This window comes from Cavia porcellus, unplaced genomic scaffold (assembly GCF_034190915.1).
Source record: "Cavia porcellus strain 051 isolate PalLab524CR breed Dunkin Hartley unplaced genomic scaffold, mCavPor4.1 scaffold_29, whole genome shotgun sequence".
NCBI lineage: Eukaryota > Metazoa > Chordata > Mammalia > Rodentia > Caviidae > Cavia > Cavia porcellus.
This window is the reverse complement of record NW_026947512.1, coordinates 22,540,408-22,562,500: the sequence shown is the minus strand read 5'-3', so window position 1 is coordinate 22,562,500 and position 22,093 is coordinate 22,540,408. Positions and strand designations below refer to the sequence as shown.

Below are 22,093 nucleotides of genomic sequence, written 5' to 3'. Positions count from 1 at the left end.
GGCACAGAGAAATCTCCAAGTAGCTCTTGGTCACCTTCCCCTCTGGGGACACACATAACCTTTAGAGGTCCAGCATCCTGGTCTTGGCACCATGTTTTTGGTCCCCCGCGTGGGCATTTTAGAATTAAACAGTAAAATATATATGGATCCATGTTCTGCCCTGTCTGTGTTCTATGCCAAGCCATCCGTTAAAGCCACAGAGCAGCTCCCAAGGTGACCCTTTCCAGGATAAATAGGCATTGGCAGCCAGAGAAGTGACGCCAGGGCTGCAGACAGCACAGGCCCCTGGCACAGAGGCCTGCCATTTGTCCCTGTTCTTGAAATCAGTGCAGAGGGCTGGTTACATTGTGCTGGCCACTTGAGGATGGGGGTGGAGCAACTGGGTCCTCCAGGGAGACAAAAGAGAGATGACCTGGCCTTGTATGAAGCTGGTCCTCCCTCTGAGAAGGTCCCCCAAAGCCCTGGAGAGGGCGCTGTAGTCTGCTTGCCTGCCACCCGGCCCACCTTCCGCCACCCCTAACACAGTCACCAGTCACCGCAGCTGCCTGCCAGCCAGCCTGAACTCAATCATTAGAAAAAAAATTCCTGTTAAGGGATTCATAAAATTTCCCTTCAGCAGCCAAAAGGACTCGCTCTCCTGCTGAGTCTGTGGATGGAGGGATGGAAGGCCAAGCTGGCTTGCAGAGGGCTGCCGGAAGGCTAGAGGGGAAGAGAGGCCACCTGGAGGAGGGTCCAGACCCCTGGGTCCGCTCCGTTGTTTCACCAGCATTTCTGTGTCACCTTGACCCTGCTGCAGATTGTCTTCCAGGGAGCATTGGCATGGGGTGGGGTGTCCTGGCTTCAGGGATGGGACACGACTGGGCAGTGCCAGCCCTCTTCCTCACTATCTTCCGGTCCAGCATGGCGCCTGATACCGAGCATGTGTGTAATAAAGATTTGTTGGATGCTTCGGTGGAAGGGAGGAGAAAGCTCTCTAAGGGTACTCAAACACCCTACAGCCAGTGGATGTTATTTGCACTCTGGAAACGGATGGGAGAATTTCCGTTTGCTGTTGTAGGGTTTCATCTGTCCAGGCTGCCTGCAAACCAAGGCTGAATGAAATAGTACCTGATCATTGATGAGCCTGAGGCCGCACCTGTGTGTGCTCCTCACTCAGGATTGAGTCATGCGTGTAAAGCTTGCGCTACCCACAGCTCATCTTCCACCCCAGCTCCCACCAACAACCTCACTGTTAGGTGGCTCTGTTGGCAGAATCATTTTCCCTGACTCCATAGTGCAACCCCAAAAGTCCCCAGTGAGTGCCTGGGGCTCGGGTACGCAGAAGCCAGCTTGGGCCAGCTCCCAGAGCCAGCTCTGCATCCCTTCCCAGCCCTGTGCTCAGTGACATGTTGCCTGTTGGAAGAGGCTATGGTGGGGGTCTTCACAGCACAGAGGTCAGGGTTGAAACACTAGGACGTGCTGGACAAGAGGTGTTAGGCAGATATTCCAGCTGACCTTGATGTGGGAACCTCTGCTGTGAAAGCAGGGCCTCCCTAAAACAAAGCCAGGGCTAGAAGCGGGGTATGAGAAGACTATACAGACACAGAGGCCAGCGTCTGGGCTCAGAGGGCTGGGGCCCTCCTCTGCTGGTCAGCATTGAGGAAGATAAGAAGCAGGGCCAGCGTGCGCCCAAGACTAGCCTGTTGGGGCAGTGGTCACTTTCCCCGCTGTGCCCCCCAGCCCAGCAGGATGTCCCCCCTGCTCACCTAGCTCTCCCATCTCTCCTTGCCAGACCCAGAGTCCCAGAGAAAGAGGACAGTGCAGAATGTCCTGGATCTTCGACAGAACCTAGAAGAGACCATGTCCAGCCTGCGAGGCTCCCAGGTGACTCACAGGTAAGCTGGAGGGGTTGTGCCCACCGCTGTTGTCCTGGGTCTGGGGCGGGGTGGGGGGGGGGAGTCCTGCATGCCTCCCCTTGGCATCCAGGTTCGCTGGTGTGGTACCTCGAGGGCTATGGGGAGAGGGATCTCCATATCCAGCAGAGTCAGACTTTTGTGCTGCTTGTGTTTGAGCAGTGGAGTTCCTTCCCTTGGGCAAAGCAGTTTGAAAATTACATGGAGGAGTACGAAGCTCCCAGTGTTACCTACTTAGGCCTCACACCCCTTATGCTCACACCCCTACTTAGGTCTCCATCTCCTCATCTGTCTGAAGGGGCTTTGTTTCCAAACTACTCCTCCTGCCCTCAGGTCCCCACTGTCAGTCAGGTACCCTCTGGCCTCTTCTGCTGAGTGCGTGGCAGGGCCCACATGATGCCACCCCCTGCCTAACTCTCAAAGATACTTCCAAACCTCCAGCTGTGTGGGGCACGTGCCCTTCCCACAGCAGCTGTCCCCAGTGTAGGGTCCTGGACGTGGCCTCTCTGTGACTCAGAGCTTCCCCTCTGCTCCTTCCTCTGGGCGGCCCAGATGAGCTCATGCTGTCAGTTCCAAGGGGGTGGCGAGAGGAAGAGAGGCTGCCAGGACTGGGAAGTCATGGGGGGTCGGCAGAGAGACTGTGTGAGGCCCAGGAAGTCTCCCCACTGGGACTGAGGGGAGGTTCCTCCCCATTGCCTAGAATTGGGAAATGAGCAAAGTTGGGACGCAAGGACTTTTCTCCACCCAGTGCATGGTAACCCAAATAGTCTCCAGATACCCTTACATAGCCTCAGTGATGGAGAGCTCGTTACCTTGCACGCAGTCGAGTCTGCGACCATCCTGTGGAAGCCAGCTTCTTTGTCAGGGTTCCATCCACAGCCACTGGCCCTGTTCTTCCTCCCGTAGACCCCCTGCTCCTTCCTTCCACTGTACCCCTGTCCCTATCTGTTTTCCCATCTGGGACACCCGCCCTTTGCCCTGGACATGTAAAACACTTGAACTGATAAATCAAAGCATCTACTCTCCAGGGTTACCTGGGATTGGATCAGCAGGACCCTGACTATCAAAGGAAGGCAATTCTTGAGGTCTGGGGGAAAGTGGATGGTGGAGCTGGGGGACCCAGGCGCCCTTATATCTGTCTGCTGTCTCTCTGCCATCTCTGGACAGGAACCCAAGGGGGCCAGGGGTCTGGCACAGCTGGCCTCATAAGTGTAGCTGCCCAAAGGATGAAATCTCAGACATCTTCCTTTCACCCATCCAGGGAAATCACTGGAACATCTCTCAGTGCCAAGTTACCAGCCAGCCCTGTGCCAAAGAAACCAGAAAGTGCTTAGTTGCTGAGAGGGTCACACCCCAGGTGACTCACTCGAGTCAGGGTGAGCCCTGGAGGCAGCTGCTCCAGCCTCCTTGTGCGGGACTGCAGTCCCTGTTCCCTGTGAAGCCAGGTGGCTTCTGCTTGGGTGGGGAGGCAGGCCGAGAGCCTCTGTGGAAAGTTGCCTGGTTTGGGGGTAGAAGGCTGCGCCCCTTAGCTCCTGTGTCCCTGTAGGGGAAAGAACCATCACCAAGCTGGATTTTCCGTCCTTAGCCTTTGGTTTCCTGTTACTCGTGTTTCACTCTTGGGCAGCCAACCACCCATTCCCCGACTTGGCCCGTCTCACTGTTTTAAAGTGCTGTCTGTCAGTCAGCCCTGGGGAGGGCAGAAGGTATTTGTATTCTCCGGGCTGAAGAAGGAGCAACTGAGACTGGAAAGGGAGGCATCTGATAAGGACAGCCATGTGCCACCCAGCTCTGGGCACCAGGCCTCAGAGCAAATGCAGCTTCATCCCCAAGGGGCTCCTGTCCCATGGGTTCTTTAGGTGAGGCTGCTTTCACCCTGGAACTCACAGGATCACTCTAGAGGGAGTGCCATTTCAGAAACTTCTGTTTCTCTGCTGCCTCCTCTATTTCTACCGGCTCATTTGCCTCATGGGTTAGGGGCTGAAGCTGTGGCCTAAGAGAAAATGAAACTGTCCTCCCTGGAGAAGTGAGCGTGGGGCTGGTGAGAGGCTGCAGGTCAGGGACTGAGGGTGTGACTTGGAAACATCGACTGGCATAGGTCTAGAGAGGTCAGGGATAAAGCAGAGCCATGAAGTAGGGAAAGAGGCACCTTCCACACAGAGCTGAACAAGGAAGGCCAGGAAGAGAACTGAGGAGCCCGGATGTCAGTGTGACCTTCACCTCCACACAGGCTCGGCACCATGGTGCAGGCTGACTGCCAAAACCAGCTCCCCGAGGCCCCCACCATCCTCTTCCCCCTCCTCACCTTGTGGTCATGGTCAGCTTGTTTTTATCCGGCACTGAGCCGCATGTGGCCCCGGGCTTGGCCGGGGGGATGAGACCGTCCCAACTCCCTCCTCAGCACACTCACAGTGAGTCTGCTCCTGGCTGAGCCATTCCCGGGCACCAGCTACACACAGACCCCGTGCAAAATGCTGAATGCAGTGAGGTCAGGCAGAGTCACGTCTTGTCCATGGGCTCTGCCTTCAGGGAGCTTCTGTTCTCTCCTATGACCTGAGGTATGCAGGTTCCCAGGGGTTAGATACCGAAGCAAGATGGTGACAAAGAACACAGCACGTAGGCAGCCCTAAGGAAGGGCTGCCAGGCCCAGGGAGAGGCTGAGTGCAAGTGGTCAGAGGCCCTCAGGGTGACTGCCAGGACCCCAATTGTGCAGGCATACAGGAGCGTGTGCCATGGTCCAGTCTGTGGAAGGAAAAATAAAACCCCATTTTCTGAGGGCTAATACAGACAGTTTTGGAGGATTCTCTTTTTATCAAAGAACTATAAAAACAAGAGGAAAAAAAGCAATGTCCTCCTCCTATCCCAGCCCTATGAGTGGCTCTGGAAGGGATGTGGTGGCTGGAAGCCCTTTGTTCCTTGTACCTCAGGTCCAGCCTCAGGTTGACCCACTTCATGTTCCCACTCCTGTCAGGCTTTATCAGGCTGAGGCGTGAGACCCTACCTGAAACTGACTGGATTGGTGCCTGTTCCACTGGGTGAACTTCCCACTCTCAGCCTAAACCTAGGCCACCCCTCCCACCAGACCCCAGCCATGTTTCCTCTCTGTAGCCAGTCTGGCCTGTGTGGAGAAAGCACTCCATCCCAAGATGGCAGGCCCCTAGGCTGAGGCCCTCTGGCTGTACCTTAAACATCACTTTCTAGGCCCTGCTTGGCCTGGCAGTGCTGGAGCCTTGGGATCCTGCTTTGTTTTTCTCTTCTGTCCAGGGAAGGCTGCTTCTGTTCCCTGGGAGACACTGCTGCATTCCTAGCCTTAGCCTCTGGCTGCTGACTGTGACTGGTCTTCCCGGGGACCTGCTGTGCATCTCAGGTTCCTGGAGCTTTTCCTACACCCTCTGCACCCCACTCCAAGCTTTGCTAGATTTTCATTTTAGGAACCAACTGGCTGTCAGCTCACTGACAGAAGAGAACGATGGACATACCTGGAACTCAGTGAATAAAGAAGGGCTTCTGAGTGAGGTGGCCTGCTCAGGTCTGATGGAGCTGAGGGACTGAGTGTCTCCTGCACAGCAAGCACTGAATCAGAGCACTGAGTGCATCTGTGAGCCTCTCAGCTCTTCGAAGCCGAGGAGAACTGATGAGATGAGCACACAGGCTTAGCAAGGTTTATGGCTTTGCTTGAGTGCATTTACTAATGAGTGGCATAAAAGGAATTCAAACCCAGTCATATAACATAGGCTTTTAAGAGTACACTTGACTGCCTCCCGGGTCACTCGAAGTCATTTCCCCCAACAGCCTGGGTGCTGATCTGTAGCGAGGGTGACACACAGTTAGAGGCTTCCTTGGGCGAAGCCACTGCTGGTATGTATGAAGAGACTGGCTCTCAGTGGCTGTGCTGAGAGCTAAAGTTGTGCTCTCTGCTCTCTGCCCAGCTCCCTGGAGATGACCTGCTATGACAGCGACGACGCCAACCCCCGAAGTGTGTCCAGCCTCTCCAACCGCTCATCCCCCCTCTCCTGGCGCTATGGCCAGTCCAGCCCGAGGCTGCAGGCCGGTGATGCACCCTCGGTGGGTGGGAGCTGCCGCTCTGAGGGGCCACCTGCATGGTACATGCACGGGGAGCGCACCCACTACTCGCACACCATGCCCATGCGCAGCCCCAGCAAGCTCAGCCACATCTCCCGCCTGGAGCTGGTCGAGTCCCTGGACTCAGATGAGGTGGACCTCAAGTCCGGCTATATGAGTGACAGTGACCTTATGGGCAAAACCATGACGGAAGATGATGACATCACCACTGGGTAAGCAGAGGGGCCCCTTGGACAGCTGCGGCTGGGGACAGCGGGCACAGTGGAGTGAAACCCGAAACTGGCTTTGCCTTGCTGTGACAAGGGAACTGTGTAGAGCACTTGCGCACAGGCTGTGGCTGCTTCTGCAGTCTGGTATGATTTCTTCTGGACCTGGGTGTAGGGGTTGGAGCCTGCAGCCCACTGCCGAGGGGGAGCTGATTGGTCCTGGTGGCTGTCAATTACATGCTGGGTTCTATCATCTTCTTCCCTGGTCCTGTGCACGGAAAACTGGCCCAAAGAGCCCTAGAGAACCATCTTAGTCCCAGCTTTTCTATAAACTCTGTTTAGACTATGGACAACCTAATGTGCTTAGACAACAAAAGAGGCTATGATAATACGGCACTTCTGTCTACCTGCTGAGAAGGGAAAATGAGCCTGTCAGAGAAAAATGTGGTTTCACTGCTTCCTCTGTCGAAGTGTCCAGGCCCTGTCCCCTACGGTAGTCTGTGGCTCGTGGTCTGTACTCCTTGGGTTTTTGCTTTGCAATCCTTCTGCCCTAGTGCTTCTGCCCCTTCTGAATCCCTACGCAGTCTACTAAGCACTTCCTTCCTGCCCTTTGCCTTCTCGTTTCCTGCCTTGAGTAATATACAGTCGGGCCTATGGGTGAAACTTGGACAGAGGTGCCAGACTGAACATGAAGGGAGAGGAGAGGAAGACCTAGGTGCAGGAGGTTCTCAAGATCCTGGCCAGCTCCTAAGCCCTGAGACCAGAGTGGCAGTGGTTCTGGAAGCTTCTCTGGGTCGTTTCTCAGCTGACTGCCACTTCCATTCTCCCGTCTTGGTTTGCAGGGAGTAGGGGGTGATGAGAAGCAGAAGCAACCTTTCTCCTACTTTTCAAGGTCTGCTTCTCCCCAGTAGAAATCTCAGCCACCAAAGGCATGAAAAGCCGCCTGTGAAGAAGACTTGGAGCCAAGCTCGGGCTGTCCACTGTTGCCTGCCACAGCCCCACCCAAGGGATAAACTTGGCAAGATCTGGTCAGGGCCTGTCCAGCAAATGAGGCTGCTCTGGAGCAAAACAGCTGACGCATAATGGAGTTGTTTACTGCCTGTTAAATCCCTGGGGCTGACCCACCTCATGCTCAGATCTACCCTTCAGCTGGGAGCTGGGACCGGAGAGAAGGCATCCACAGACCCTGCACAGACCCTGAGCGACCGCTGCGGTCAGACTCAGTACTGGGCAGGAAGGAAAGCCAAGGTGTCATTATAGCTGCCCCACACAGCCTCTGCCTAAGACAGCCTCTGAGGAGGTGCCAGGTCCCTGTCCTCCGAGGGTCCAGTGTGGGGAGGGCAAAGGGCAGCATGGCACCTGTGGAGCCAAAGGGTAGGAAAGTTCCCCTTGTATTGGAAGGACAGGTGATAGCCTGCTAAGAGCCCTTTCCCCACAGCTCACCCAGCATCCTTGGCAGAAAACTAACCGTGCGTAGGAAGCATAGGACCCAGGCTATGGAGAGGCCCCTCCCTACCCAGTGCCCAGATGTGAGGAAGGTGGCAGGGCTTGCAGGCTTTAACTAGCAGTGTGAGCTTGGACAAGTTAGTTAACCTCTCCAGGCTTTAGTTTCCCTCTGTACTAAATGCAGATAGTAGCAGAGCCAACAGGAGGACTAAGGTGCAAATTAAAATGGTTAGTGCATGTCAAGTGCGGGAGTAACCCCTGGCTCATTGCGGTTGCTCACCCCATGTCTCCTGTTATTGTGGCTGCTGTCACAGTCCCAGCCAATGGGGAGATGCAGCCCTGCCCTCAGACAGCGTGCAGCTCAATCAGACCACCTCGCTAGGAAGGTCTAGCAGCAGCTGACCAATCCTGGGGACACAGGTAATGAGTGTTGGGGGCATGGCGTATCATAGACCAGGAGAGAAAAGTGTCTTTGTCTACCTCCTAGCAGCCTTTTGTATCCTCATTCCTCTAAACAGCCTGTGTGCTCCTGAATTCATTGGGAGTTCCCAAGATGGATATGAAAAATAACATGCTTTCCCTGAACACCTAGCTGGATGCACAGGGAGCCTGGACGTTTGTTGGGGAATGTAGAATGAATTGTTGGCGTTGCTGGACGTAGTGGTACATGCCAGGGGTGCATACCACTTTGGAGGCTGAGGCTGGAGGATCACTGTGAGCCTAAGGCCGGCCTGAATCATGTAGGGAGACCTGGTCTCAGAATAGCAACTACTAGGCCTGGTGGTACATGCCAGCAACCCCAACACTGGAGAGGCTGAGGCAGCAGGATTGCTGCGAGTTCAAGGCCAGCCTGGGGCCACATAGTGACTTCCAGACCAGCCTGAACTGGGGAGACCCTGTCTCAAAAAAAAAAAGCCACAAAAAACAAACAACAACAAATTGTTGGCATGACAATAGCCACAAAATGGACCATACTGTAAACTGCAATGTGAGTTTACAAAATAACTTCACATGTACTTTTGAGGATCAGTCTTCAATTAGCAAAAACCCTTAGCCCTAGTTTTAAGGTTTTTCTGTCATTGAATTCCCTGCCAAGACTGTAAACACAGCCATCCTTAAAGGAGCTGAGGCAGTTGGACTGAGGGAGATCAATTTATAATACCCACTAACTTTAAGGTAAACAATCGCTGCTCGGTTAAGGATCTCCATGGTTACGTGCTATTTCCTTGGATTTTGTCACAGGACACCCTCGATTGCAGCCAGTCTTAAGTGGCCATGTAGGCCCGAGCTGTCCTCACTCAGCTTCCTCTGGGTCCTCTCATCCCCACTGTGGTTTTCATCCAAATTTTGCCATTAAGAAAATGTCCTATTCCTAAGGAAATTATGTTTTCCCAGTCGTGAAATAGCTTGGGCTGTTCCTGTAGGGCAGCCTTCAGAGCTCATGCCGCACGCATAGGAGACACTGGCATGCACCCACGGCCAGGGCCCATGTCCACATTTCTTCATCCCAGGACTCCCGAGGCTGGTTGCGGGGCTGGCTGCATTGGGTTGAGTGAACTGTGAAGGATGGCAGTGCCTCTGACTGGGTCAGGGTGCTCCGTTTCATTGGCTGGGGTGTTGTCCGCTGGAGTGGAATCTGCAGTGTTCAGCTTCAGGCCAGCTCTCCTCTCCCTGCTCCATCAAATCCCTGGCCTCTCGCTGGTTTGCCTTCAGCAACCGGAATTTGAAGCAAATTCTTCAAAGTATCCAACCAATTAGGGTGAGGAAAAGAACTCCAGGGTACACCCAGTAGTACACGTTAAAAAATTAATTTTTTAAATTGAAATTAATTTTTAAAAATCATGGTAAAGTACTCACAATGTTTCCTATCGCAGGCTAATCATTTTCAATGTACAGTTCAGTGACGTCCATCCCCTTTTGTTCACGCTGTTGTATAACCACTGCCCCATTCCTCTCCAGAACTCCTCCATTTACCCAAACGGAAACTCCACATTGGCTGGCAGGGGCCCCCCTTTCCCTCTACTGCAGTTCCTGGCAAGCACCGTCCTGCTTTTTTGCCTCGATGAGTTTGGCTACTCTGGGTAACTACTCATAAAAGTGCAGGTGTACTGCATTCATCTTGTGACTGGCTTATTTCAGCTAGCGTCGCGTCACCCAAGTTCATCTGTTTCACAGCAGGTGACGGGACTCCCCCTTGTAATGTTGAATACTGTCCCACTGTAGGTCAGTGCCACATTTTGTGTATCTACTTCCCTGTCAATAGGTTTTGTTTACCTTTGAGCTACTGTGAATAATGCTGCTGTGAACGAGAATCCTTGCTTTCGGTTCTGCTGGATTCATACACGGAAATGGAATTGCTGGGAATTCTCTGTGAGTTCTGAGAAGCCAGTTTGGTGTTTTCCATAGAGACTATACTGTTTTGCATTCCCATGAGTCCAAGTACTGTACATCTTTGCTGTTTACTGATTTAAGGATTTTGGTGGAGAGGTGTGCTTGGAGATTTTTAAAATTTTAGTTGTTTGTTTGTTGTTGTTGTTTTCCCCGTTACTGGAGAGTGAACCCAGGATTTCTACCACTGTCCTTTTTTATTGTTATTATTTTGAGACAGGGCCTTGCCAAGTTGCACAGGTTGGATTTGAACCTGCAGTTCTCCTACCGTAAGCTCCCCAGTAGCTGGGACTATCAGCATGCACTGCCACACTCAGCCTGTTTTGTTTTAATTGTAGCTATTCTAACTGTGTTGCCTTTCCATTACTGTAACTGAGATAATAAGGTTGAAAAGAGGGATGGTTTGTTTAGGATCACAGTTTTGGAGGTGTCTGTCCATGGCTGGCCATGTTGCTTTGGGGCCTGTGGTGAGGAAGCCCAGGGAGGAGAATCTGCTGAAATCATTCAGCCCCTGGCTGGGAAGTGAAGAAGAAACACGAGAAGAGACCAGGATCCCTCTGAGACCTCCTTCTAGGCCACCTCCTGAAGGCACCACCACCCCCAGTCACACCATAGGCTGAGTACCACCACATATACAGGCCTTTGGGAACGCTGGAGGTCCGACCAGTAGCACTAATGGATGTGAAGCAGTATTTCTTTGTGTCTTTTTTAGAATGTATGTTTTAATTGACACATAATTGTACATATTGGGCTGGGGATTTAGCTCAGCAGCATAAGTGCGTGCCTTGCAAGCAGGCGGTCATGAGTTTGATTCCTGGTACCGATTAAAAAAATAATTGTACATATTTATGAGATACAGTGACATTTCAATACATGTATACAGCCTAGTGAGTAGATCAGGTAATTGGCATTTCTAGCACCTAAGATATTAACCATTTCTTTGTATTGGGAATGTTCAGTCCTCTCTGCTGGCTATTTTGAAACAAACAGTTAAAACCAGGCATGGAGCTGGATGTGATGGCGCATGCCTGTAATCTCAGCACTCTGGGAGGCTGAGGCAGGAGGATCATTGTGAGTTGGAAGCCACCCTAGATTATGAAGTGAATTCCAGGCAGCCTGACCGGCATAGCAAAACCCTGTCTCAAAAAGACAAAAAAACAAATTAGTAAAAAAAAATTTTTTTTAAGGGCTGAGGGCATAGCTCAGTTTGAAGGCCTTAGGTTCAATCCACAGTACCACAAAAAATGAAAGGAAAAAGAAAAGAAAAGGGAAAAAGAATAAAGGAAAGAAAAAAGTAAACATTCAGTTAATTGTTGTCAACACCAAACATGAGAAGTTATGCCCTCTTTTCCCACCTGCTACCCCATCCTCCCAAATCATCCTTTCCCCGTACTCCACTCCCCTGGTCTTTCCTCAGACTGGTGACCAGGCTCCTCCTATCTACTTCTAGGACACCAACCTTCCAGCGTCAACATGAGTGACGACGTGTGACATTTACCTTTCTGTGGCTCATTTCTTTCACATAAGACGCTGTCCCCCATGATCATCTGTGAGGCTATAGATGACAGAATTTCATCCTTCTATCCCTGAATAATCTCCCAATGCATATATATTGGAGTATTACTTTCCATATTTTCTCCATCCACACATCCATCAGTGGATACATAGGTTGAGTCTATAGCATGGCTCCCAAAAATTGTGCTGAAGGAAACAGAGATGCCTGTGCAAAGCAGGCATCTCTTCAGCACACCAAGTTCATTGTCTTTGGGGATGTGTTCAGTAGAGAACTGCTAAATCATATGGTAGTTCTTCATAGTCTTTTCCATACAGACTGTGTTAATTTCCATTCGCATCAACATTGTATGAGAGTTCCCCTTTCTCCACATCCTCACTATCATTGTCTTTTTGGTAATAACCATTCTAACAAGGTAAGATGATGCTTCTGGCCAGGGATATAGCTCAGTGACACAGTTCCTGCCTGGCAAGTGTGAAGTCATGAGTTCGATTTCCAGTACCAAAGAAATGATGATGTCTCATTGTGATTTTAATTTGCATATCCCTGATAACTAGTGAGGTCAAGCATCTTTGTGTCCTTAGTGACTATTTGTATATCATCTTTGAGGGAACATCTGTTTTAATCCTTTGCTCATTTTTATTTTTTTTTATTCTTTTTTTTTTTTTTTTGGTCTTTTTCCTTTTTATCGGTACCCAGGATCGAACTCACGACTGCCTGCTTGCAAGGCAGGCACTTATGCCGCTGAGCTAAATCCCCAGCCCCATTTGCTCATTTTTAAATGGATTATTTAGTGAGTTGTGGGAGTTTTTTATATATTCTGGATATTAATCCTGTATCAGATATGTGATTTACAGATATTTTCTCCCATCCTGTGGTATGCCTTTTATTCTGTTATAGTATCCTTTGATATTCTCTCTCTCTCTCTCCCTTCCTCCCTTCCCCCATGGGAACTTGGGGTCTCACTGTTACTGAGGCTGACCTTAAACTCTCAGGCTCAAATGATTGTCCTGCTTCAGCCTCCAAGGTCACTGGAACTACAGTTATATGCCACCTTATTCAGTTAAAATCTTTTGTTTTGGTGAAGACCAGTTTAACTATTCTTTTCTGTTGTTGTCTGTGCTTTGGGTGTCATAGCTAGGAAATCATTGTCAAATCCAATGTCATACAGCTTTCCTCCTATGTTTTCTTCTTCTTAAGAGTTTTATATCTGATTGTTTTTTTAAAAAAAAATACAAATAGCAAATTTCATCACAGACCCACTGATGCAGGACCTGTGCCTCCCCAGGAACAGGAAACCACAATTTTCAGAAACTCCTCAATAATTTCAGACTAAGCCATATCCCTATCTAGTATAAAAGTCTCTGTAGTATCCCTGACAGCCAGTCTTTCAACCTTGGCTTGCATAGGGACAGTAACAAGGAGTTTATTCTGTTTCATATAGAATTAAGTTATTAAAGTGTTAAAATAGTCACTGAAATTCTCTTCACTGTAACTTATACTGATTAACTTGAATTCTGTCATCTGGGAAAAATAGAGTGAGTGTACCTCTTCATCCAAATATGTCAACATGTTCTCCATAACTGTTTACTTATTTTCAAGATCCATTCCCCCAACCCCAAAAAATGTCCCCAGTACTTTCTAAAATGACCCCATTCTCTGGACCTGTCATTGCCCTTGTCACCTTCCTCTGAGAGCTCTCAAGTTGTCAACAATCCTTTTATAAGTTGGCACCTAGCCTGGTCACCCACTTGACACTAGATGTAGTTAGGCCAAGCTAAAATTCAAATCATGACACTGCAGACAAGTTTGTGTTGACTGCTCACTGTTCTAGATGACAGTTGGGACATTTTTACCACTCAAAAGGAAGAAAAGGAATTTGTTTTTTTTAAAAATAGAAAGGTCTGGAATTTAATCTAAGTAGGAAGATAAGTCTCCCAGGCTTCTGTTTTCCTCACCCCTGGCCTCTGAGGGTGAGAGAGGCGAAGCCAGGCACCCAGGCAGAGGTAGACACTAGGATGGGGACCACATATTCCAAAGGGGCAGGAGCTTCGGGGCCCTTCCTGGACCTGGTATGTCCCTGGGCAGTGGCGGCGCCCTGTCTGTCAGGGGTGGTCTGGGTGGGCTGTGCTGGAGCTGAGATGCAGCAGTGGTTGGGAACTTGCTGGCCAAGCCAGCAGCAATCCTGCCAGGTCCCACAACCCAGGGGGGACTATTTGCATTGGTACAGAGGTGTGCCATCTGTAGCCCCAGCAGGGCTGCTCTCCAGAGCCCCCATCTTGACCAAGCAATGTGTGTGTCACAGGCACAGCGGGATTTCCCAGCGACTGTCTGCTGCTCCCTCCCTGTCTGTCTCTCCTCAGGTGGCCATGGAAGCTTGGCTTGTGTGTGTGGCTGGATGCCCTAGGCTTCTTGCTTCCTCCCTGCTCCCCCAGCCTGTCCTCTTGAACTGTGCTTGGGGGCTCAGGAACAGATGGGATTCGTTTCCTCCTTGGCTCTGAAGTGTCCTGACATTGAAAAATGTCAAATAAAATAAACTGTAGTCCCCTGCCTTCTCACAGGCTGGCTCTTGGCTCCAGAGGCAGTGAGCTCAAGACTTAAAGAGACACTTCCAGCCCCATGCTCAAGTCTCTACCTCTGCAGCCTCCTCAGGAGAAGGAGCCCCTTCCTTGCTCTCTAGCTTGGCGCATGATCCACTCCCAGACCCCACAATGCTCAGTCAGCAAGAAGAGTCCTCTCTGATGAGCGCTGGGGATGCATGGTTTGTCCACACAGGTCCTAGCTTGAGAATGGACCGAGAAGAGTTCTCCACTTACTTCTTCCTCTGCCTTTCCCTTCTGTTTCCCGAAAGTTCTTCAACAGCCCACCTTGTGGCAACTGGCCCAGGTGTGGCTGTTGCTCATGCAACACAGCGGCAGAGCAGCCAGCAAGTGGCAGAGGGCTGTCCTGAGAGGACCCCATGCTCGACCTTGGGAAGGAAACTGGGTTTCTGCCCTACAAGTCCAGAAGGGAGGCAGGGAGCTTCCTGGGTCCACAATAAAAGAAGGGGTGTGCAGTCGAGGTAGGCAGTGTTTGTTGCCTTTTGGGGAAAAACTTCCTACAGTTACATTGCTGGCCTTCAGGCTCAGACCCAGGGCCTTGGCTGATGCTTCCCTGTGGGAGGGAACTTGGGCTAATTTTGAGATAGGAGTTCACTCCTAAGCATGCAATTAGCCTGCTGTGTCACCTGCACTTATTAAAACGTAATTATTTTTGTCTTATGAGGGTCAGTTGGAAAAGAATACATACCAGTTCTTTGACTAGTATTAAGAGTTGCTGGTTTAAAATATGTTATTCTGACATCAGATTCATACTTTGTTCATCTAGCTGTTGGCCTGTACTTAGGAGTTATATAAGGTATCAAAATTGAGTTTCTTAAATTTGGCAGATGGCTACACAGCATTTGGGCTTTGTTAAAGAATTCTTGTTGTGAAGAATGATCTTGTCTTGCTTTTTAATTTGCCTTGACTTTCTTTTAGACTTGTGGTGTACTGTTCATTAAGTACAGTCACATCACAGATTGGCAGAGTGGTAACTTGGTTAGAGCAGAGACTCACAGCCAGAAAGCCTGCGTTTGAATCCTGGCTCTGCCTCTTCATGGTTATCTGAGTTTGGATAAGTTCTGCCCCCTGCTCTCTTTCAGTGTCCTTACTGAAAAACGTGGAGTGTAATGGCATCTACTCTGTCAGATTAAAGTAGTTACTGCATCTACTTTAGACTTCCTAAGTGGTCAACAAATGCTAGCTATTGTTAGTGAGCGATTTGATGACGGACATTAGCAAGACAACAGACCTAAGCTGTCACATGCACATTCTGAGAGATAGTGCAGTATAGTGGCACCTTGGTTCATTAACTTAATTTGTCCAACAAACCTGAGGAAAATGACCCCCATTCGTGCTCATGCAGGAAAGATGGCCGTGGTCATGTTTGTCACCCAATGCAAGGCTCCCAAATGAAAACAAAATTTTGCCAAACACTTCTTGTGAGCCAGATTGCTCAAAACCAAAACTTTCTGAGGTTGAAAAAAATGTGTTCACTTTCATGTGTGAAAACAATGTTTCTGGGCTAGGGATTTAGCTCAGCAGCACAAGCCCCTGCCTAGCAGGCATCAGGTTATGAGTTCGATCCCTGGTTCAAAAAAAGAAAATGATGTTTCTGATCCTCCATCGAAGTATGGCAGACTAACTCATTTGCCAAGCAAATTGGATCTGTCCTGACCCACTGCAACCTGTTCGTGCAGTGTTCTCATGCCCATTTCTAGAAGGTGACATGGTGCCCATCTGTGGCTTGTGGTCTGAGCTGTGAGTGCAGCAGGTGGTTTATGAATAGCTGAGCTCATTGCTCACAGGATCACCTCCTTCCCTCTGTGATCCAGCTAACTGGACTCTCTGACTCTCACTCAAATCTTACCTTTGACACATGTCTCTGACCAGTACTTTAGTCCTTTTTGTGCTGCCATCACATTATGCCACAAACTAGGTAATTTGTGAAGAATGTAGATTTGTTTCTTATAGTCCTGAAGCTGGGAAGTCCAAGCTTGAGGGACCTACTAGTGGCATGATTTCATGGCGGAATGTGTAGGCTGAATGTCACAGGAGAGACGGGGCCACCTCGTCCTTGTATGAGGGATCCATCACCACCCAATCAAGAGGGCTGAGCCCTTATGATCCTGTCCCCTCTGAAGTGTTCTGTACCTCTGTACTGCTGCTTTGGGGATTAAGTTTTCACTGCCAGGGGTAGGGGTACACCCTCAAGGCACAGCAGCTGGGTACTGCTCTCCCCCTCCTCCAGCACACCTTGAGATTGGGGATTTGAGCGCAAATGGTTTATGGGGAAGTGCTCTGAAGAAGAGAGAGGAAATGCCTCAGAGAAGAGAGGGAAGGTGTCGGGGAGGGGGCAGTTACTGTGTTAGGGGCACCTAGGGTTTAAGGATTTCTAGAAGGTGACATGGATAGAGTATCCTACTCAAAGAGCAGAGAAATTTGGTTCTCTTTCAACTCCCATTTATTACTAGCTGGAGGCAATTCCTAGAGGAACTGAGTCAGCTGAATCACAGGTGTCTGCCATAGTGCTTGGTTGCGTGTATGGGATCAGTGACTATGGGTGGAACACAGATGCCATCACTTATAAAAAAAAGGAGCCAAAATCTGTACATGCCAAAATCTCAGCATTCTGGGAGGCTGAGGCAGGAAAATCTGAAGTTCAAGCTCAGTCTGGGCAACTTATGCTTATCAATTTAGCAAGAACCTCAAAAAAATAAATGAATAAAGGCCAGGTATGGTAGCACATACCTGTAATCCCAAGAACCTGAGGTAAGAATTTGAGGTCAGCCTGGGCTACACAGTCAGTTGAAGGCCAGCCTGAACTGCATAGTGAAACTTTGTCTCAAAAAGACAAAATAAATAAGGGCTGAAAATGTAGTTCAATGTAAAGGTTCCTGGTACTCCAAACAAACAAAAAGAAGGAGCAGGAGGAAGAAGGAAAGAATGAGGAGGAGATGGTGGAAGGCAACGAATAGTGCAGAGTCTGATCCCTGGGGCTGATGGAGGGAAGGGATGGTTTTAGAGAGCCTTTGGCACTCAAAACTCCCTTAATTCTTAAAATAGTGCACAGTACTCCCAGTTGCTGTGGGGTTAATATGTACTGCAGTGTCTGTTCAAACCCAGAAAGGTGGGGGAAGGCTGGAGCAGGGTATTCCAGAGTGGCTGCTGATGTGTGCTGGTTGCCTTAGCAACTGATGCCAGTTAAGGAGTGGCCCCTCCTCTGGATGTCCTAGTAACCTACAATTGAGCTATTGGAGTTTTCACTGAGCATGATGATATACAATTTGGTTGACAGTCAGGATGGATAGGTTGAGATGGGCTTGGCTTTTCCCTAGCAACCCTGCCTACCTGTCAACCTGTCCATTTGTCTCTCCTCTTTTAAACTGTCAGCCACCTCCTTCTTCACAGCCTCATGTTCTGTGATAAGCCAGCCTGACTTCTGTGGTGCCTGGGAATTCCATGCAAGCTGACAGCACCAAAAAGCACAAATTCAGAAATATTACAGACTGGTTCTGATCCCAGTTCTGAGGCTCTGGGAAAGCTGTTTATCTGTGCTACAGCAGTATGAGGCAAGGATTCTTGCAAGGTGTAGCAGAATATAGCGTCTGTAATACTCTCGGTTGCAGTAGGTAGTCAGTAAATTTAATGCCCTCCCTTCTCTTGTTGGCTCAGAGAATATCAAAGCTATCAAGGCCTGTAGTAGAATGGGATTGTCCTGCCTTGCCGGTGATGCCCTGTGGCCCACTCAGCTTTGCCAAGTTCCCTCCCTCCGGGGAGCCTTCCCTAATCCACCCCACTGTAACATGATTGCTATCTGACTCTGGGTTGTCGTGGAACTTGCGTACATAATCTGTCTTGTGGTAACTTGTGCTTTTATGATCCTCTAACAATTGCATAGCACATAGGGTTTACAAAAGACTAACATGGCATTATCTTATTTCATCTTAACAACAGGGTGAATTGTTTTTCCCTAACTTACAAGCCAAGAAATTGGAACTCAGCTTAACTGTCCTGGCAGAATTACAATGACTTGAAAGTGGCAGCACTTTTGGAGAAGAACCCAGGCCTTCTGACTCCTGTGTGCACTCTCTTTCAGAGAGCACTGTTGCTCTGCTCTGTGCACCTGTGACAAGCCTGGGAACAGCTCAGGGGCAGAGGTCTCACTTCCTGCTAGAGAAGGAGCTTCCCAAGGGCAGAGACCCTGTCCTCTCCTTTCTGTTTCCCCTCAAATTCAGCAGTTTTGGTTCACAGGCCAAGCTATTAACTGACCAATGAGTCATTGTTCGAGACCCCTTCCTGGAATGCCCCAAAGCAGTGTCTCCATCTTCCTTGCTTTGGGAGCCACAAAGTGGCCACAGCCAGGAGCTCTGGGCCAACTGCAGAAGGAGCAGCCTAGGGCTCCGTGAATACAAGTCCTTATTTGACTCCAGCTCAAAGGCTTAGCTGTCCCAGGATGCTCATGAGGGGCCAGCTCTGGCCTCCAGGCTATCAGATGTCTCTGGCTAGGCAGCAAAAGACCATTCACTGAGGCTGAAGAAAGGCAAGCAAGCCAGGCAGGAGACTTAGCCATGGAGCTCTGCCAGGAGTGCCCCAAAGGGCTGCAGACTGAATCATTCTTTCCTATATATCAGGGCAGTGATGGAAGGGGCATGGGCAGATGCCTGAAAGCCTGGATTTGAAAAGCAGGCAGGAAGGAGTCAGGTGCAAAGGGACCCAACGCACATAACTACATAAAAGATGGATCAACACTCACTGAGCATGCTGGCCAGGATCACCCAGAAAGAAAGTAGGAGAGGCTGACACAAGGAAACATACCACAGATAAACAGCCAGAATGTTTGTGATGCGTTCACCAAGGGGAACAAGAGACACACAGACACTGCGCGGAGCCATCCAAACATGAGTGTGAGTGGTGGGTGGATACAAAGAGGCTGTGTGTGCACAAGATCGGTTGAGGACACAAGCCTGCCACGGGGGAGGGGGTGCGGCAGCCCCACAGGCACAGAGTGTCTGCGGGGGAAGCTCCGACTTCAAAAGTGCCGAGTGACCCTGGGCTTAGCCTGGAGGCCTAAGCCAGAGCAGGTGAAAGGATGAGCACCTGATCACTGGCCTGCCTGGGCAGCTCACACTCAGAGGGGCCTGACTTGTACTGTCTTATTTCTGGTGAAGCGTCTCCAGCCCAGAAGACAGGGGCAGATCTCTGACCTGGTTCCTACCCTCTTTTCCTGACTGCTCCCTTATCCAACCCCTTCCCCTGCCCCTCTTCTCATTGGTCACTTTTCTCAATCTCTCAGCCTCCCTTTGCTTCCATGTCTGGCTTTTATCCTGGCCCCTGTGGGTCTGATGACAAGGGGCAGTTCAGGAATGACACTATCTACACATGCGTGGCCATGTGGCCAGATGGGGTGGTGGGACTTCTAGCAACAGAGGTTCCCAGGCCTGGTGACATTGTGCTGAGTGTGACTGGATGATGAGGGGTGGTGCTTATCTGGCTGTCACTGCCCCTTTCCATTCCTTCGGAAGTCAGCTTCTCTGGGCCTACATCGGAGTGAACTTTCCTCAGCCGTTCTCTGTTCTCTGAACTTTGCCAGGCTAGGCAGCCCCATCCCATGAGGACCCCAGCGAAGCCAAGGAAGCAGCAGCTATACAATCCCTACTGCCCTCACCCCGATTCCCTGTGCTTAGTTGCTTGTGCTTTAGCCTCACCGCTTGAAAGGACAGATGACACTAATGCCTCCTTCATGATACATTCAATAAGTCCTTGCGGAGCACTGCATGCCAGACACTGCAGACGTAGCAGCAAAAAAACACGGGCATTGTTCTTAAGCTCTGCAGGATAAAAGGAACAGCAAGTGGTCAAATATGTATGTGTTGGTTTGGACAAGCTGGATACAGGGGTGCACAGCTGTAATCCCAGCACTCAGGAAGCCGAAGCAGGAGGACAGCCTAGGCTGTGTAGGCTTCAAGGCTAGCCTGGATTACATAGTGAGAGCCTGCCTCAAAAGGGAAAGAAAAAACAAGTTTAGGTTGTGCTGTGGTAATAAGGAAAAATCAAGCAATGTAATGAGCAGAGAGCATTGGGATTGGGCTGTGTCAGATGGAGTGCTCAAGGGAGGCTTCTTTGGTAAGCAATGCAGGTAAGTGGAAATGGAGCCATCCAGCAACCAGAAGAGCATGTGCAAAGGCTCCTAAACAAGATTAGGCATGGGGCTGGGGATTTAGCTCAGCAGCATAAGCGCCTGCCTTGCAAGCAGGCAGTCGTGAGTTCGATCCCTGGTACCGATAAAAATGAAAAAGACAAAAAAAAAAACAAGGTTAGGCACATGTTGAAGGACCAGAGGGAGGTCAGCATGGCCGAAGCAGAGTAAAAAGGAGAGAGTGGTCAGAAATGAGGTCAGGAGGTAGGCAGGGAGGGGCTGGTGTGCATGGTGAGGATAATGGCTTTTCCTCTAAGTGAGAGGGGCTTCAGCTAAAGGGTGGTGTGATCCATCATATTCCCAAAGGGCCTTTCTGGCTCTTGTGAAAATACACCACAGGCACAGCCAGAGCAGCAGGAAGCACGGAAAGGAGGTGATAGCAGATGGGGGACTCCTGTCAGGTGCAGACAGGTGGTGGGAAGGGCTGTGAGGATGAAAGGAGACAGTGTAGGTACAGTGCTTTCTCAGTACATTCCACGAAGGTTCATTTCTGTCTCCCAGAGGCTTGGGACTCAAGTTGGCAGTGGGACACCTGGCTAGTATGTACTTAGGTTGTTCTGAAATAATTGTTCCTGGGTCTCCAGATCCCTGAGTGAGGCAGGTTGTACACACGTGTACATGCACACACACACACACACACACGCACTCACACACACACACACTCACACACATGTACCCACACAGAGTTATCTGGTCAGCAACCCCCTCCTGAGGGTCCAACAGGCCCTTTGCATCATCCTGGCCCTTGCTCTCTGAAGTACACAGAAACCCTGATGCGTTGGTGTGGTAAATGCAGGACATAAGCTCAGCTCACCAAGACAGTAGCTGCCATAGCTGCTAGGGGCTCCCCACTGCTCTCTCTCAGCTGCAGGGGTAGTGGGAAAGGCAGGTCTCCTCAAAGGTTACATAAATATTTGCTGAGCAGTAACACAGCTGGGAGCAGGGCCCCTTTTTCCAGCTGGTTCATTTGCCACCCTAGAGAAATCTCAGCTGCGATTAGGACCAGGATGTGGAACACTCCACTGTGCACCCGCTGACTCCCAATTCCCACATTGAGGCTGTCCCACCAACCCACTCTCTGAACTTTTCAGTCTGAGCCTGGGCTGGCACCAGGGAATGGGGTGACACATGGTACCCCTGTAGTAGAAAGAACCCTGGAATATGGAAACCTTGGGTGTGTGGAGGGATCTCAAGCAGGTCCCCACACAACCCCTTTATGGCCTGAGCTCCTCCTTGTGAAAAGCAAGGGCTCGAGCCAGGTTACCAGTAAAGTCCTCTTCAGCTCTGATGTTCTGGATCTCTGACTGTGTGAATGGGGTCTGATCCAGGATGCCTGGCACCTCCTTAGGAAGAGCCGGGAGGTTGTGAGCAAAGGCAGCAGCCCCGCTGCGTCAGGAAAGGAGAGGAAGGAAGTGTGCCAGGTGCTCGTACAAGGAGCTCTGTGATTCCCTCATAGCAGGTCAAGAACTGCGATGTTTAGTGAAATAAGGCAGGAGGTTCAATGTTGCATGATTTCTCTTATACGAGAAACCCAAAATACCAATAATTTATACAGCAAAATAAAGGACAGATGATAGCAAACAGGGAGTAGACTTTGTGCAGATGGGAAAGGGGCTGTGGAAAAAGGGGGAAGGTAGGTACAGGGGGATCAAGAATGATCAAGACACTGCTATATCTGTACTAATTCTCCAAATTAACATAATTATTATGTATCATAAACATTGCCATAAAATAAATGTTTTTTTTTAATCCACTGGGAAATGGGTGCAGAGGTGGGTGCACTCCTGTAG

At 50.1% G+C, this 22,093-nt stretch overlaps 1 protein-coding gene across 4 annotated transcripts in view; it reads left to right on the top strand.

The window, feature by feature from the left end:
- Positions 1–22,093, top strand: part of Nav1 (neuron navigator 1) — a 252,435-nt gene that overhangs the window by 142,912 nt on the left and 87,430 nt on the right. For all 4 annotated transcript variants that reach the window (XM_063239988.1, XM_063239987.1, XM_063239986.1 and 1 more), the window contains exons 5-6: positions 1,772–1,874; positions 5,819–6,184. In XM_063239988.1, coding sequence (XP_063096058.1) covers positions 1,772–1,874; positions 5,819–6,184 — 469 coding nt within the window. The remainder of the gene's footprint in view (positions 1–1,771; positions 1,875–5,818; positions 6,185–22,093) is intronic.